Here is a 15,480-nt window from a genome sequence, read left to right as displayed (position 1 = left end):
TCACCTTCCTAGTACCAAGGTGTTTCACATACTGAGAGTGCAAGTGCACTGCTCCCCCCTCCAGATTAACCTCCCCCAGACTGACAATAGCTGAACCACTGCTGCTTCCTACACGATCCAGAGACCGTGGCCGGAGGGCAGGATCTTTTATAACAGCTACTCCCGTTTCTCCTCTGCGGGTTTCAACATCCTTTTCTAGCAAGTGACCTTGAAATCAATTACACAACAGAGGCCTTAGGAATCCAAAACAGCGGGGCTGTCCAAATCACTGAATTACTGCATGAAACAAAACCCCTCAAACCCTAAACTCTCCTGCACACATCGAAGGCTCCTGGCAGTTTCTTCCAGCCCAGTATCTGCTGGGTTCTGAGTGGTTCCAATGGGGTCCAACAGGAGGCAGCTTCTGGCAGAAGATCTAGGCTCATACCATAATATCCTAGAGGGAATGTTATCCTCCCAGGCTTGGGGCTGCAAACAGGCTCCCAGGGCAGCAGTTCTGGCTTTCTGCCCACACCAGTCACCTAAGAGAGGTGATTCTTCAAGCTTCTCACTAATACATGGCAAATGGGTAAACTGGTTTGGATTCTCCCTAACAGCACGCAGATCCTTCAGCAAAGTAAATACGCAGAACTCACATGCTAAATGATGCCGGCCATGAAATCACACAGAAACATACCAAGCTATTCTGGAACTGCGGTTGGCAGGAAAACATTCATCTTCTACTGGATAAGTGATGCTCTGATGTGCACAGCCATCGTGTCTTTACTGTCCGGTTGTGTGTTTGTTGGGGTTTTTTGTTTTGGTTTGGTTTTTTTATACTGGTAGGGCTTCCTTGGCAATGGCACCATGGAGATCTGCTGTTCCCGATTTGAGCAAGAGCACAGGAATGGAAGAACTATGGACCGACTCCTGTATGACACCAAGATGAACTTGAGAGGGATCCTCAAGCGTGTAAAAGCTCAGCTATTGGGGACAATTATATTGTGTAGGACACATGAGGGAACTGAACTGTTACGCATCTGATGTAGACGGAAGCTGTTATAGTCAATATTATATGACTATGTTACAAGGATAAGACTTCATCCTTGTGCTGAGAGCGAAAACATTTCAACCTTTCATAATCAGACACAGTTCAAACCTGTACTAATTAACAAGATTTCTTGAGGTCATGTTACAGCCATGTGCAGTTTCCCAGGATAAAGGAAGAAGATGCACATCTATGTCCAGGTGAACGGAAAATGGGGAGGGAATATGACATCAAGTTTTGAGCTAAGGATATCCAGATCGTCATGCCCTTGAACAGAGATGATGAGAAGCAAGATAAGACCCCTCGTCACTTTTAAGTAGAAAGTGGATGCATTTGGACTAGCTTTTGAGCTGCTCTAATGATACAGAAAACTCTCCCCCCAGATTCAGGTGTTTTCAGATGATGGACTTTAGCAAAAAGTAATAATTTCATCTTGCAGTCCCTCCTACTACTTAGTCTAACTGCTGAAGGGAACCACAGGGCCTGCATACCTGTTCACCAGACACAATAACCCATTGGCTTTGCAAACACTAGCACAGATCCCTGCTTCTCACTAGTCACAGCAGTGCAAAATAAATACACGTGGAGCAATTGGGAGCGGGGAGGGACCAAATGGATATTTGGGGTGCAGAAATGCACTGAAGTCAGGGAAAAGGGAACTTTGTCTTAAGGAGGTGCAGAGCACCTGCAGAGCAGCAGAAGTCTTTCGTGCCTGAGAAAAACCACTTTTGCTGGAAAGAAGAAAAGGATTTGCTGGTGACAAGTCTGCTGGACCACAAGTACCCAGGCCGCAAACATTGACCCAGTGTTATCTCTCCCTGGACTACAGCCATTAATTTGCCTCATTTCTTCAGATTTCGGTGAAAGACACAATTCAGGGAGCAGCAGCTGCCTATTATAATACGGGCACAACTGAGCGACGCAGCAAACCTACTAAAACCAGGCCATGCACTGCAGCTGCACAACGCTAACTCAGGAAACAACCAACATGCCCGAGCTCCTGTCCGAGAGGAAACAACGCCCCGCTCAAGCTACCCTGCTATAGCATTTTCTTCTGCTTACCAGAGAGAACCACCTTGACGGTGGAGCAGTTCAAGTCACAAACAGCACAACACATCGGCCTTTACAAATAGCTACGGAAGCGATGCCTTAGCCGGGAAGCATTGCTAGCTGGTTGGACACATCTGCCATAGGCCACTGTGGAAAGAGACTGATACACTGAGCTAGGAAGGCAAGGCCGCAGGCATCTCAGGTGACTAACACCTTAGAGAGCAAAACACAGCAATCAAGTGTCTCATCACACACTTACTGCTCAGTGAATCACCCCCGAATCAAAAAGGCTGGCTTACAAAGCAGCGCCTAGTTGGAAGGACAATCTGTCATTGCCAGAAGCTGAGACTTTATACAAATTGGCCATAGTTGAGGGTCAAACTCGAGCAGGTCACTGTGCCTAGCAATTTAAAGAAAACCCATGCTGGTTGAGACGTAACAATTGATGATGGTTCTAAGTTTTCTCACCTCTTTTAGTCCCTGCTCAAGAGCTTATTATTTGTCTTCTGCATCTCTACATTCAGTAGAAGAGAGAAGGGCCTTTTAGTCACCAATGGAAAACAAGATAATGGCGATATCTCCAGCTATGTTGTGTCTCCTTGTGCTATGGCTGCACTGCCACGGAACTATAGCTTACTTGCGAGCTCATCCCTTCCAGCACTAAACTGCACTGATCAGATTAAGCTTGAGACACCACTCATCCTTCAAGGAAATAAGCCTCCATGTTGCAACTGGAGAAGATGATTAAAGAAAAAAGGGCCTATCCTGTGCAGACTCTTTGCACGATCAAATTACTGTAAATCTTCTCTCCAGTCCACACAGTGCCAGCACCATCTGCTTCTAAACCATTCTTGTCAAGCGAGTGGAGTCTTAGCAGTGGCAATGCAAAGCAATCAAAGAGGAGACTTGTACGATCCCCACAAGACATTCTAAGGAGGCCAGATGTGCAGGTGTTGCCAGCAGTTCTCCAGAACTCTGGATGAATAAGCAGTTCTTCCACCCGCTTCCAGCAGCTGTGGTAAACAGCACTCACCAAACATTTTCTACTCGCTCGAAGGGAAACGTCCCACACTATAATCTCAAGAGAAATGTCAGCTCTTTGCTCAGCCTGACTATTGCTCACTCTCAGCCTGTTTAATACCAGGAGGAGGTGGTGGCCGGGTGCAGGGACCGAACACATGAATACAGCTGTGAAGAATCATCCCAGCTGACACAGAGATCATTACTTTCAGACTTTTGTTGCCAAATGCTTCTCAGCAGTAAGATGATGGGATATTTATAGTGTATCTTGACAGCATGGCTTCAAACCATCAAGTCACACCGAAGCATCACATCTTGAGTCAACACCAGATCCTCTGTAAGTGCACAAAATGTTAACCCAGTAGCTTCTGATAGTCACAACAAATTTACCTTCAAAATACGGCAAAAAGAAGAGACAAGGGAAGCTGCCGTCTCTAATATACCTGGCACAGACCACAGCTGCAGACAGACCATCCACATCCAAAGATGATACGTCCGCGCTCAGGAAGCAAGTTCTATAGACCTAACAATCCTGCCAGAGAGAGTAGATTCTGTTTCGTAGGGGAGTATCCATTTCTTAACTACTGCTCAGATTATTATCGGGACATTTCATGCCATATGTGACATGGATTGAACACCAAAGAATAACTACTTTAAAGCATTTTCCCCCTTGCACATTGATTCTCTCTCAATCTCTAGGGTACTGTCAACCAGAAATACCATTTCAGATGGCATCTGAAAACTGTGTCGTTATCTATGTCACAGCAACTCCAAAGGAGCTTTCAAGCACCGGGCATACAAGCTACACGCTGCAAAGCTCTACCCAGTGTCATCTGCAGCTAGCCAAGGACACAGTGGGTAGCAGGCCACTGCAGGAACCTCTCCTCCGGTGCTCCTGCAGATGCTGCACTTTGAGATCCACTCCAATCTCTTTGGCTGCTCTGCACAGCCCTCTGATCAGCTGCGCCATCACTGCTGCTGCAGGGGGATTCCAGCTGCCAGAAACCGCAGCAAGTGCTCTTCTGGTTCCAGAGTTCACTCTTGAAAGCGGAGGCTATGAACAGGCATCAAATATTTTAGTTAAGATTCTACTTTTCTTTATTTAACACCAGCCTATGATGATACTAGAATACTGACAACAACTTGGAGCTCCAGATGGGAATATTCCAGTCTGTAATTACAACTAAATATATGGGAACCCCTAAAAACATATTCTGTGGTGCACCTACGCTGTAGGCACTGTAAGATACTGTACTGTAGTTGACCTAGACAGCCAACCTCCACACCTTATGTAGCAAGACAGCAGCAGCCTTTCTGTGACCCGGACGGGCTGTGAACACACACGTTGAACTTGTCACTCTAAACAAACCCACAGAACTAACGCGATCCTTGCTAGACGTCAGTCTGCTTATACATTATACTGCTTTCACACACCATTTTATCTCTTACCACAGACACACACACCATTTTATCGGTTACCAACAGGTACTGCAAGCTGTTTGGGCCACACTGTGGTGCCTACCCAGCACAAGAGGGCTCAGAGGTTCTGTTGCAAAAGCATCGTCGCATCAGTCAGTGAAATACTGAATCCTTTAAGACACCACAGCATTAGAGAGGAGAGCATGCACCGTGTATCAGGATTTAAGCAGTCTCTTTATATACTCAATGTGCTAAATGCAACGGGAAGAAGTCATTAAATAAAGCTACTTAAAGACCCAACATCTAACACAATGCATGTTGATGCTAAAAAGGCACAAAAAATAATTTTGAAAAAATGTATGGAAAGCAATTCTAGCTGCCAGGACCCAAACTTCAGTATGCAGCATTTCTTCTGCAGCTAAACCTGACAGCTAAAATACCAAGGAGCTGCTTTCAATTAGACTGCACGCACAAGCCTCCCAACACTGTTGGCACAAAAGAACATTGGGATGACTGTGAAATAAGTGATGCATTTTGATTTTAGTCATGCTGGTTGTTTGACTCTTGCATGTAACTGTGGGCCAGATCCACAACTGTAAATGAGCAAAACTTTAGTGGCTGCAAAGCAGCTTTGCCAGTGTAGTCAAGGCTGATCTGCTGGTGGATTATACAGGGGCAAGAGCGAGGACCCCTGCCAAATCCACTGACTATCATCAAGACTGCTTCAGCAGGGTCAGGCACATGAGAAAGTCATCTCACACAGGGAGGGACCACGGGCATTTGCCTTTGATGGGCTACGACCCTGTGTTACAGGTGAGAGAGTAAAGACGAGGGAGAAGGAATACTTTCTGCTGCTTGGTCCATGTGAAGTAATTTCTGACTCTAAACCAACCTGCAACTTTTGTAGCCTGAACTAAATTTGCCACCCAGGTTGTTAGCTCCCCCGACACTCAAACCATACTGAGAGGAAACAGAATTAATTTCCTACTTTATCTTACCTGAAAAATAAAGAACTCCAGATCAACTAAATGCAGAGAACACTGAATTGCCACTAAAACTAGAAAAGAGAGTCACAGAGCCGCTTGGAAGTACAGATGGCAGGCCAGGACCTCAGATGACCAAGCTTTCACTTGCCGACACAGGCAGGGAAATCATGAGCTGCCACCTAACAGATCTATTAGAGTCTGAGATGCTCGATATAAGAAATGCCTGTATATCACACAGGCACCCAAAGAACCACCCCCCATCCCAAACTAACGTTGCACATAGCAGAAGCACGCTAGATTGAGGAGTAGTGCAGCGAGAAAACATACACCACCGCTGTCCACGCGTGCATTTTCAAGAGGTCGGGCTCTCAGATGCTCATATATGTTCCAACACGCGCCGTGGGCAGCACCAAGAAATGAGGTCAAGCAGAAAGAAGCACTGACTCACATCCTGCGCATGGGGAGCTCAAGAGCAATTTGGTCTTAAGCACGGAGTACAACCAGTACGCGCAGCGAGAGCTGATGCTACTGCAAACTTCCAAATGCCTGATCTTTGTTCTGTCTTTTCAAATCCATGGCATATTTTTAGATAACATTAGTAAACCATGCAAAGGCTGCAAACATAAAGCTGATATCGTCCTGTATGCAGTAAGCTTATATGTCAAGTTGCATGTATATATTTTCACATATACATAAAGCTTTTTAGCTTCGAACTAAACGCAGCCTTTAACCTACTAGTGTTGTGTTTTGCAGAGCTTTCGTTTCATAGAAAATATAAAATCTCAGATAGTAAAGTGATAAAGGTTTGATTTGGTTCAAGGTGTAAAACATGCAAGAAGAACACTCTCCTTTTCAGGATCTGCATCCTTTACCATTCCCTTGGCACCAGGCTGTGCAGAAAGACCCCTCGCTTGCAGCAGGAACCATAAATTGCTATTGGTAGCAGTAAGGGCTGAACGTGAAGTGCATCGTAAAGGTGGCAAGAGGACGAAACAATTGGCAGAAGTGCCGTCAAGAAGTTTCTCATTTACACCACTATTGCAGCAACTCAAACTATAAATCAAGTATAGAAGACCATGTAAGAGTCCCTGGGGGGGTGTGTGTGTATTTCAGTTCTGTAGGATTAGGAAACATCCTAAGCAAAATTAGCATATACTATAGAGTAAGCAAAAATGGCAGATGTCAAATCCAAGCGTGAAGGGCTGAGTGCTGCACTAAAATTAATGGGAAAGCTCCCCACTATTTTCAAAGCTAAAACTGTCTTGGCTAACCTAATAATTCACTGGCAAGAAACGGTGTTAAAAATGCTGTGTCTCTCTCAGCTCTGTTTCCTGCACAGTTATGCATTTTAGATTTGCTCACCCAAATCCCATTCTCATCTCCACACGTCGGAGAGGGCTCACAACAATTTACATCGTCCAGAATAAGTTATCACTCACAAGCTATGGGGCAGAAAGACCTCTCCTTCTGGATTATTCCCTCTAACGCTTTAGTAAAAATCTTTTAGCTTTAAAACTACAGCCACTACACATAAACCCCAAAAACTTGACACTTGGGGATTTCCTTAGCTGTAAAATAAAATGAGGAAACACAAGCAATCTCAGACCTGCTGATCTAATTGAAGAGGAGATCAGTCCCAGAGAGGCACGGACAACCCATTTGAGAGAACAGCTCCATTTAAAAGGAGAAATAAAACAAAACAAAAAGATAGAGATAAAATGGAAAGCAAAAACATGACAAGACAGCAAAGCATACCAAACTTCAAAGTTATTTTCAAGTATAAGGAATAAAGATGTCAGGCACTGGTCATAATTTGAAGAGCGTAACATTTGCGCTCCTTTAACCCGAGTGCAGATTAGGAACAAAGCAGGCAAAAATGACTACTGTGTGTAAAGACCGTCCTTTGTTTAAATCTCTTTAGGAGGGAGGACTATTCTAGCAAGGAAAAGAAAAAAAAAATCAAAACTCCTGAATGACCAGAAGAGACTTGGTAAGCTGATTCCTTTCTACTTCCTCGATGCACAGGACTGTAAAGAGGGTGAGGAGGGGAATGTGGTCCTCCTTCCAAGGACTTGGAAGATACGTCAAATCTACTGCCTACAAATGCAGGAACGCAAGCTGCAGAAGTATTAGTAAGCAGCAGAGGGTAAATCCATAGACAATTATCCAGAGACAGACAATAAGAAAGGTATTAACAGTAAAAGCACCAGCTCCTCTGTCAAGCAGATCCCCGTGCTGTCTAGAGGATGAGCTGCGCACACATGCACTCTGTACAAGTCCAAGGAAGATAAATGGTGTTCCTGGCGGTAGGGCTCAACAAAAGGCATGGGAAACGCTACATGTTTGGAGAAGGCCAGGAAGCAATGAATCGTTTGCCTCATTTGGTTATGACAACCCTATTTCTCAGACCCTCCTATCTGAACAAAGCACACGCACTGTTTTCTATAGATGGGTTCAAACATACAAGGTTCTGCATGAAAAATACTTTTCCTAACAAACACTACTTACCTCATGACATAGCCTGAACAGACCACAGGAAGTATGACCCTCCCCATTACACAGAGCAACCACAAGTGTACAGGCTGAAGGGTGCAGAGACGCCCATGAAATAAGGAGGTGTCTTGAGGTCACCCACGCGACCTCCGCTTTCCCACCATTAACCACAGTATGAGACCTCGGCGCTCCAAAGGTTCACACAAAGCATTTGAGGGGAAAAGATGAAAGCAGTTGAGTACCAGGTTCCCAGTGCTGAGGAAGCTGCTGTCAGATTTATGTTGAAGCAGATTAACAGCAGTGCCACGTGCTGAGGAGCAAAACAGCTTCACTGTACGCCCACTCGCCCTGCAAAACTTCCAGCAACTGACAAGCCAGCACCTGACAGCTCTGTGAAATCTGCAGTGCCTCCACACAAATGGAAGGCTCCATCTGAACACATCGAATACGATAACAAAGCCCACAGCCAACCCAGCCTGCATGGACTGCCACTAGATTGAAATGCTACTTTATAACGCCAGTCTTCACAGTAAAGCAGATCCTGCTGCAAACACGTCATTTTCATAGGACATTAGCGGGACTAAGGGGTCTATATTCAGCTCCCTACTCCACTACACAGTCCTTTGGGTGACCCTGGGCAAGTAACTTGATCTTCACAAGAAAGAGGCCTAATAACTTCGCAAAGGTAATGGGAATTTGAGTTTGCTGAACACCTAAAGGATGACATTTACAATCCCAGCCCTGAAATCCCAGGGAATTTTAAGTTCTGTCACGTTGAAAAACTGAAAGCAAATAAAACTAAACCACTTGAAAAATAAACCCATCAAACCCTGGCCTTTAGGCATTCAGCTAACAAGCTTACAAAGGATTTGTCTAGAGGCAGCCCTCCTATATTAGCAGCCAATCTATTGACAGGCATCTGGCATTAGGTTTATCTGGCTAATATAGACAACAGGAATGTGGGGAGGTATGCACAGAGCAAAGACTACCAGTATCTTCATAACAAGCACTGGTGTCTTATTCTAATACAGGATGCACTCAGAGAGCAAAGAACGTGGTCAGGAAATTTTAGCTACCACAAATATCAGCCCTGGGCTGGTTGGGGCACTTCTACAGCACGTTACTGGCTTAGCCATTAAAGACGTGGCGAACACGGGTAAGACTGGAAAGAGAAAAAGGGTGGGGGGAGCGGGAAATTGGCAGGGGGGAGCCCAACTGTCAAAAAGAAAGTGTTTATTTTTATAATTAGCGAGTATCAAAGTGAACAGCACCTGCTCTCAGCTGAGGAACTGCTGCTACCTTCGGGGTATATTATTCCCAGTTAGGACCAAAGAAAGAATCTCTCCCTCAGTTTTAATGATGGAAATAGAAGACTGAAGACTGTTTTGGCTAAAACAAATCTTACGGCATTCATCTCCCAGGAATCCAGAAGAGGCAACGTTTTCAAGAGGAATGCAATGTATTACATCAGGCTCTCCCTTCCATTCGTGGGAATGATTTCAGCTACCCAAAATGGCTATAGCTTTCCATCTTCCTTCTTGATCCCTAACAGACAAATTAAAAACCCCTGGTGTCCTTGTTCAGAAGGGAAGAGAGACAACAAAGAAAGTGGCAGACTAAAAGTGGCACATACCAAGTCTTGGGGAACCCTAGAGCAGACTGAAATGCCCAACAGATACAGAGCAAAGCCTTGCAAGAATCTATAAGCAAGCATCTCCGATAAATGCCCAAATGCTCAGTGCTGCCCTTGAAATGCAAACAGCAAACCTTTCAGAAGGGTATTTGACTCACGCCCTGAAGAGCCCTGACAAAGTCCAGAATCTCACAAACGTCTTTAAACTATACCTAAGGAAACTGCCATGGTCACACTAGCTTTCTGCATCACCAGCAAATTTAACTTCAATTACAGCCCTCAAGCCCCTGGAGGAAGTGGCAAAATTTGGAGATAGCTCCCCAAACATTTCAACCACAGCGTGAAAAGGGAAGAACGATATGGAAGAATTTTTCCAGACATCTTGCTTTTTAACCAAATCAAACATCGCGATATGATTTAGAATCAAGTTCTAGATAAAAACATCCTACGTTACTGATTGGGATCAGATCTAGAGATATTCTAAGCTGAACGGCATTCCACGATGAGGCAAAGATGGTCTCTGGCCGCAAACTGACCCTGCCTACCTGAATGTCACAGTTTTCTGTAATTACTCTTTCACAAGGAATAAGATTGGGTTTTGTTTGTTTTTTTCCCCCCTAATGACTACACTGCCTTTTAAAATACCGAGATGTTGATCCTTATTTTTCACAAAAAATTGAAGAAAGGACAGAAAGATAATGAGAGCTAAACCTCTGTTCCTGCAATGTACCCATGCGGTTGACACAAAGACACGCTAGCCAAAACCGCAGTCCCCCACCTCCCACTGGCCTGAGGTTGCTGCCCTTAGCAGCTGGAGAAGTAAAAGTGCTGAGTATTACTCACTGCCATGACGAGCTCAAAAGGATATTTGTAGACTCGAACTGGGGACTGGTATTTCTGCACCATTTTTACTACACACCTGTAATAGAAAGAAATTGGAAAACTTTAGACCCCTTACACCAAATACCGCCGTGCATTCTAGCGATTTTCACAAACAGACCTTACTAGAAGCCTTAACTCTTTCTCACAAATAGAGAGAAGGAGACATGTTAGGTAGAATATCTTGCTCAGCAAGTCAGCGGCAGAGACAGAACAAAAGGCAGGACTCCGCAGTCCCAGTCCAGTCCACAGCGGCAGCAGCCTTTGCTGCTTCCCAACACCATCGCAGCAAATTCAACCTAGAGCTCCAACAAAACTCATGATAATTAAAGCACAAAATAGAGATGTAAAGCCAGAATCAATTGTACTCTGGAGAAGGAGCCTGTCTTAGGAGCCTTGCAAAGCTTAAATGGAGATTCGTTCCCCCCATCCCCCTTTTCTGCATTAATTTGTAATCATTACGCAAAATCCCCCTCGTCGAAAGCTTCCACAGCTTCCCATATCTTGGTGGTTTAAATGCTGTTGTGCACAAAGTAGCATTCAGCTGTTTTAACCCACTAGAAGAAAGGAAAAGGAAACAGCATGCTTGAAGAACACGCCTGACGCTAAGCTAGCAATCACATCCCACTGACTGGATGCCCACTGCTTCCAGCTGAACTAAAGAAGTATCTGCATGCAATGGAAACAATTCAGTCCTCAGAATTTCATGTCTCCTAGCCACCTCTCACTGTTCTCATCAGGATTCCTCCCTCAGACTCTCCTGCTGGGGTTTTAACCCTCAAATATGCATCAATTATCAGCATCTCAAGGAAGAACATAAGCCATTAAAAAAGGGTTATTAGGCTGCTTTCTGCAATTCCTTTAGGTTCCTTTATATCGCTCCCATTAATACCATCCACAAGCACCAGAAACACAGAAGACTGGACGGCTGGTTTGAGACATTACGCTTATTCCACCCCACTCAAATTCCACTGCTGAGCAGACGCAGCCCTCGGCAACACAACGCAGTGTAGCACTGAACTCAACAGTCAGAGCATGAAGACAACTTATTCCTGACATTTTAAGCGCAAAAACGGAGGTGAAACATGAATTAAAAGGCAAACAGCAATAGATTCGCCCTCAGAAAGACCGCTGCAAAATACCAATATGCAGTAAAATCTAAGCAAGGGAGAGGGGGGGAAAAAAAAAAGACTCTAAAAAGTTTGAGTACCTGAGAACGAGGAACATTCATAGAAGAAGGGTCTCACAACCAGACAGTTCCTCTGCAGAGGATCATGTTAACCAAGGGCTTGCCGGGTCTCTAGGAATCTTACTGGTACTAAAAGCCAGCCCACACAGAACAAGTAAATGCAGAGAGAATGCATCAGCAGAGCATCCAACTCAAACTGAAGCGAGCGGAGCAGGGGCAAGCAAACACCCAGGAAGCCCAGGCTGCTATCACGTATCAGATACCCGAGCCAAGAGGCACGGGGCACCTTGTAACGCAACGCTGTAATATGATTATGCAAGCGCGATACTCAGAAGGTTCCTGTACAGCCTAGGTAAGTGCAAATATAGCAAGAGAAGCCTCGTCAAACGTATTTAGCTGTGATCTTGCTCCCCGCTCTGACCTCGCCTGCTAAACCAGGAGTTCCTGCACCTCTGTTGGAGGGAGTCGGGGACCTCCACAGGAGGAGGTCTCAGGACAGTCTAGAACCACCTACAGCCCAGAAACAGAACAACAGGATGGCATAAGCCAGTTCAACAGCCTTAACCATGCTGCTTGGACATGCTGCTGTTACTCCCCAGCAGCTGCAATACTCAATTGCCACAGGTTTACTGCCCCGTACTCATCTACTTGAGGGGAGTTTGACAAAAAGATATACCCATGGGAAGCCGTGGAAGACAGACAGTGGATAACTCACACCTGCCCTGGAACCTTTCATACCTTGGGGAAAGTACAGTGGCAGACCTTCTATGCCCTCTCCTCAAAACAGAGCTGTGAGACAGTCATTCTGCTTCTCAAAGCAAGAGGGACTCCAGCTATAAATCCTGGGGGGAAAAAAAGAAAAAAATAAATCAGAAAAGGCAGTGAAATGTAGCTACTCAGTGCACACAGATACAGATGGATGATTAGCACCGATAATGATGTCAGACTTCCAGGTGTTACCACTGGGCAGCTGAGCCCTATTAGCTAAAGGCATGCATCCTCACAGTGCTTTAGAACCAAAAAGACAGACATGTTTCTCAAGTCATCTCATGTATTCCACTCAAATTATAAACAGATACGTTCAACTGCTTTGTAAAGAAAACCAGAAAGAAACCACACAACTACAGAGCACGTCTGCTCCTTATACACCCGCCGTACCTCTTCAGCCTCTACAGTGGCCCAGGCTACCTGGCTCTGCTTCGTATTTGCATCTGGCCAAAAGCACGTGTGAGGAAACACAGCTCAGCTGAGGAGCAGTGACTCACTAAGCTGCAGCTTGATCACTCAGAAACCCCAGTCCACAGCCAGAGGCAGGCCTGTCGCCATTCACTGGGTAACACCAGGGAAGAGCAGCATTTCAGCGGGCCGAGCCCAGTGCAGTTCGTAAAAATGCAGAGAGGCCAGAGCTGCCAATGCATCGAAGCAACACATCGAGCTAATAATCGCTTTAACCGTCCCAATTAGCTATTAAAAGTGTTTCAATTACCGCACACCTGAACACAGAAAACAGCGGCAGCTCCCACATTTCACCAAGCATCCCGTGACACACCGACAGCAGTGCCAACAGCACAGAGACTCAACAGCCTGCAGCTCCCTGCAGAGTCCAGCTGGCCTGCGTACCCCCTTTTGCGACAGCCCATACAGCAACTCACAGATGAACCAAACCCCTAGAAGGCAGAGAGTTAATTATAAGCTTGAGATACACCAGCTGGCACTCCACCAGGGGAAGGAGGGCATGGAAGGGGACACGAAACAGGAGGATGTGACCCCTGATGGCACACACATTTCCCTGCTGTAACTTTGGTAGCATTTCAGAGAAATGGTGAATTCTTAACAAGAACTGGCGCACACACAGCATGCAAAGCTACCACTGCATATTAGCCGAGCTCGAAGGCTGTGAGGGCTCCCATGAGGAATACACACCGCTACACACGCAGCAAAGGGAAGGGAGGCAGCGATATTAACTATGTGTTTCCATTTTATTTAGAATCATCCGCTAGGTACCCGAGGGATTTTCCATATGCTCAACTTTTATTCTACTATTTGTAGGAGAGGCTTACTTGATGGAATACAGCCAGATGGTTGGAAATCAGAAATTGAGTTTATATATTAAATATACATAAAGCCCTGAATCGGAGCCCCCAGCCTCTGCTTCTCATGCAGGCCAGTATGAACTCATTCAGCTCTTTCCACATTAGAGCTGGCTGTTGGGCGGTGGAACTCAGCAGCAAGTGACTTTATTAACTTCTCCCACCTGCGGTGGCTTCCTTTCAGCTAGAAGAGAAAAACTGAGCAGTTTTTTTGTTTTTTTTCTTTGTTTTTGACAAAGAACTGCTGAAAATAGCAGAATTCCAGACTTCCTCAAATAGTATTGCATGTGAAAGCCAGCTGTGGCACCCAGCAAAGTTGATATTTCCAGTTAGAAAAACGGGGACTCTGCAGGGCTGCAGTTTTTTGTCCTCCCTTCTAGGAGTAAGGTGGAGAGAAAGGTGTGTGACACTTCTCTGCCCAAAATGCCTTTCACTTAAGCAGATGTTGGCACAGTAGCTGATGTGTTACACACATAATAATAAGATGGTACCAAGCTGTAGGATATTTATTAGAGCCCTTTCACATAAGAACTTGAGAACAAGTCCTTCGTAGCTTGATATGAGGAAGCCTCAAAGCGGAACGGTGCCAGCATAAGCCTTTACTGTCTTTTAGAAGCAGACATCTCAGGCAGGACTTCATCTTACCCCCTGAGAAACACCTACGGTGCAGGGGCGAAGCAGCACAGAGGGCTGCAAGCCAGCGCGCTGCTGTGGAGCCTGGCCACCACTCCACACACCTTGCAGAGATGCCTGGAGTCCTGTCGCGGATTATAACCAAAGCTAAGCAACACAAACATTCAAACAACATTCACACATTCTTTACAACGCAGTAAGGAACAGTCTCTTTGGCTGAGAGGGGAAGGAGAAAAGGGAACAGCACGCAGCATTCCGCTCTCAAAGCCTTGTAAAGCTAGCAGTTTCGTCTATGTATGTATCAAAATAAGCTTCATGCCTAATACTTCCACACCTTCATCTCCTAAGTTAATTTTCTCACCAAAGAACCGCCACTGACCTTTTACGCACAGCCACACACTAAATCCCTGGCATTTGCCAACCTGCAGCTGTAGATAAGCTTTCCTGAAGGAAAGCTCCTCATTCCTCACCTTGCTACTCCATAGGAAGTCATACTGTGCCGTTTTATCCATCAACACTAAGTAGTTCGATATCGGAGTTCAATTTCAGAACGGAGGCATGCTTCAGCTCAACCTGGAAAACAAGAGCTGGTCCAGTCACCGGGTCCCTTGACAGGGCAACAAACCACCAGTACAGAACTGCTTCAGCTTGCCCCGAGCAAGGTTCACCATCGTATTTTCCCTGAGCACAGGTATGCTGCACACAGGCACGCTCGTTAGCACAATCAGACGAGCAGTGCCGTCAGCACAGCCCCCTTCTCACTGTCCGCAAGCCGATTTTACTACTTGGAGGAGTTAAGCCAAGTGACCCAGAGAACAGCACACGCTTGGTTTAACCCTGCCCTAAAGCCAGTGGGGTTTTATATAGAACCTGACCCAAATACATCAATAGTAGCGACCTACCAGGGTCAGCCTTTGAGTTTACAAATACCTTTCAGGGCCGGGTTTTTGTTGGTTTGGGGTTTTTTTTTTTTTGTTTTGTTTTTTTTTAAACTTACAGACCCCAAGAGGGCTCTCCGGAGCCCCACCAGCAGCAAGGCCGACGCTTGGAAGCGACCCACG

General features: G+C 45.6%; 1 protein-coding gene across 2 annotated transcripts in view; it reads right to left on the bottom strand.

Annotated features, from left to right (window-relative positions):
- Positions 1–15,011, bottom strand: part of SEC14L5 (SEC14 like lipid binding 5) — a 34,949-nt gene extending 19,938 nt beyond the window's left edge. Inside the window, exons 1-4 of one of the 2 annotated variants that reach the window (XM_035895582.1) lie at positions 14,890–15,011; positions 13,190–13,363; positions 12,435–12,538; positions 10,472–10,547 (exon numbers count right to left, since the gene is read on the bottom strand). In XM_035895582.1, the coding sequence (XP_035751475.1) occupies positions 10,472–10,534 (63 nt within the window). In that variant the 5' untranslated portion in view covers positions 10,535–10,547; positions 12,435–12,538; positions 13,190–13,363; positions 14,890–15,011. The remainder of the gene's footprint in view (positions 1–10,471; positions 10,548–12,434; positions 12,539–13,189; positions 13,364–14,889) is intronic. The other variant, XM_009639864.2, reaches the window with a different exon arrangement.
- Between the last annotated feature and the right edge of the window lie 469 nt (positions 15,012–15,480).

This window comes from Egretta garzetta, unplaced genomic scaffold (assembly GCF_000687185.1).
Source record: "Egretta garzetta isolate BGI_Z169 unplaced genomic scaffold, ASM68718v1 scaffold140, whole genome shotgun sequence".
NCBI lineage: Eukaryota > Metazoa > Chordata > Aves > Pelecaniformes > Ardeidae > Egretta > Egretta garzetta.
Note: the sequence above shows the minus strand (reverse complement) of the source record. Positions and strands in the feature narration are given on the sequence as shown.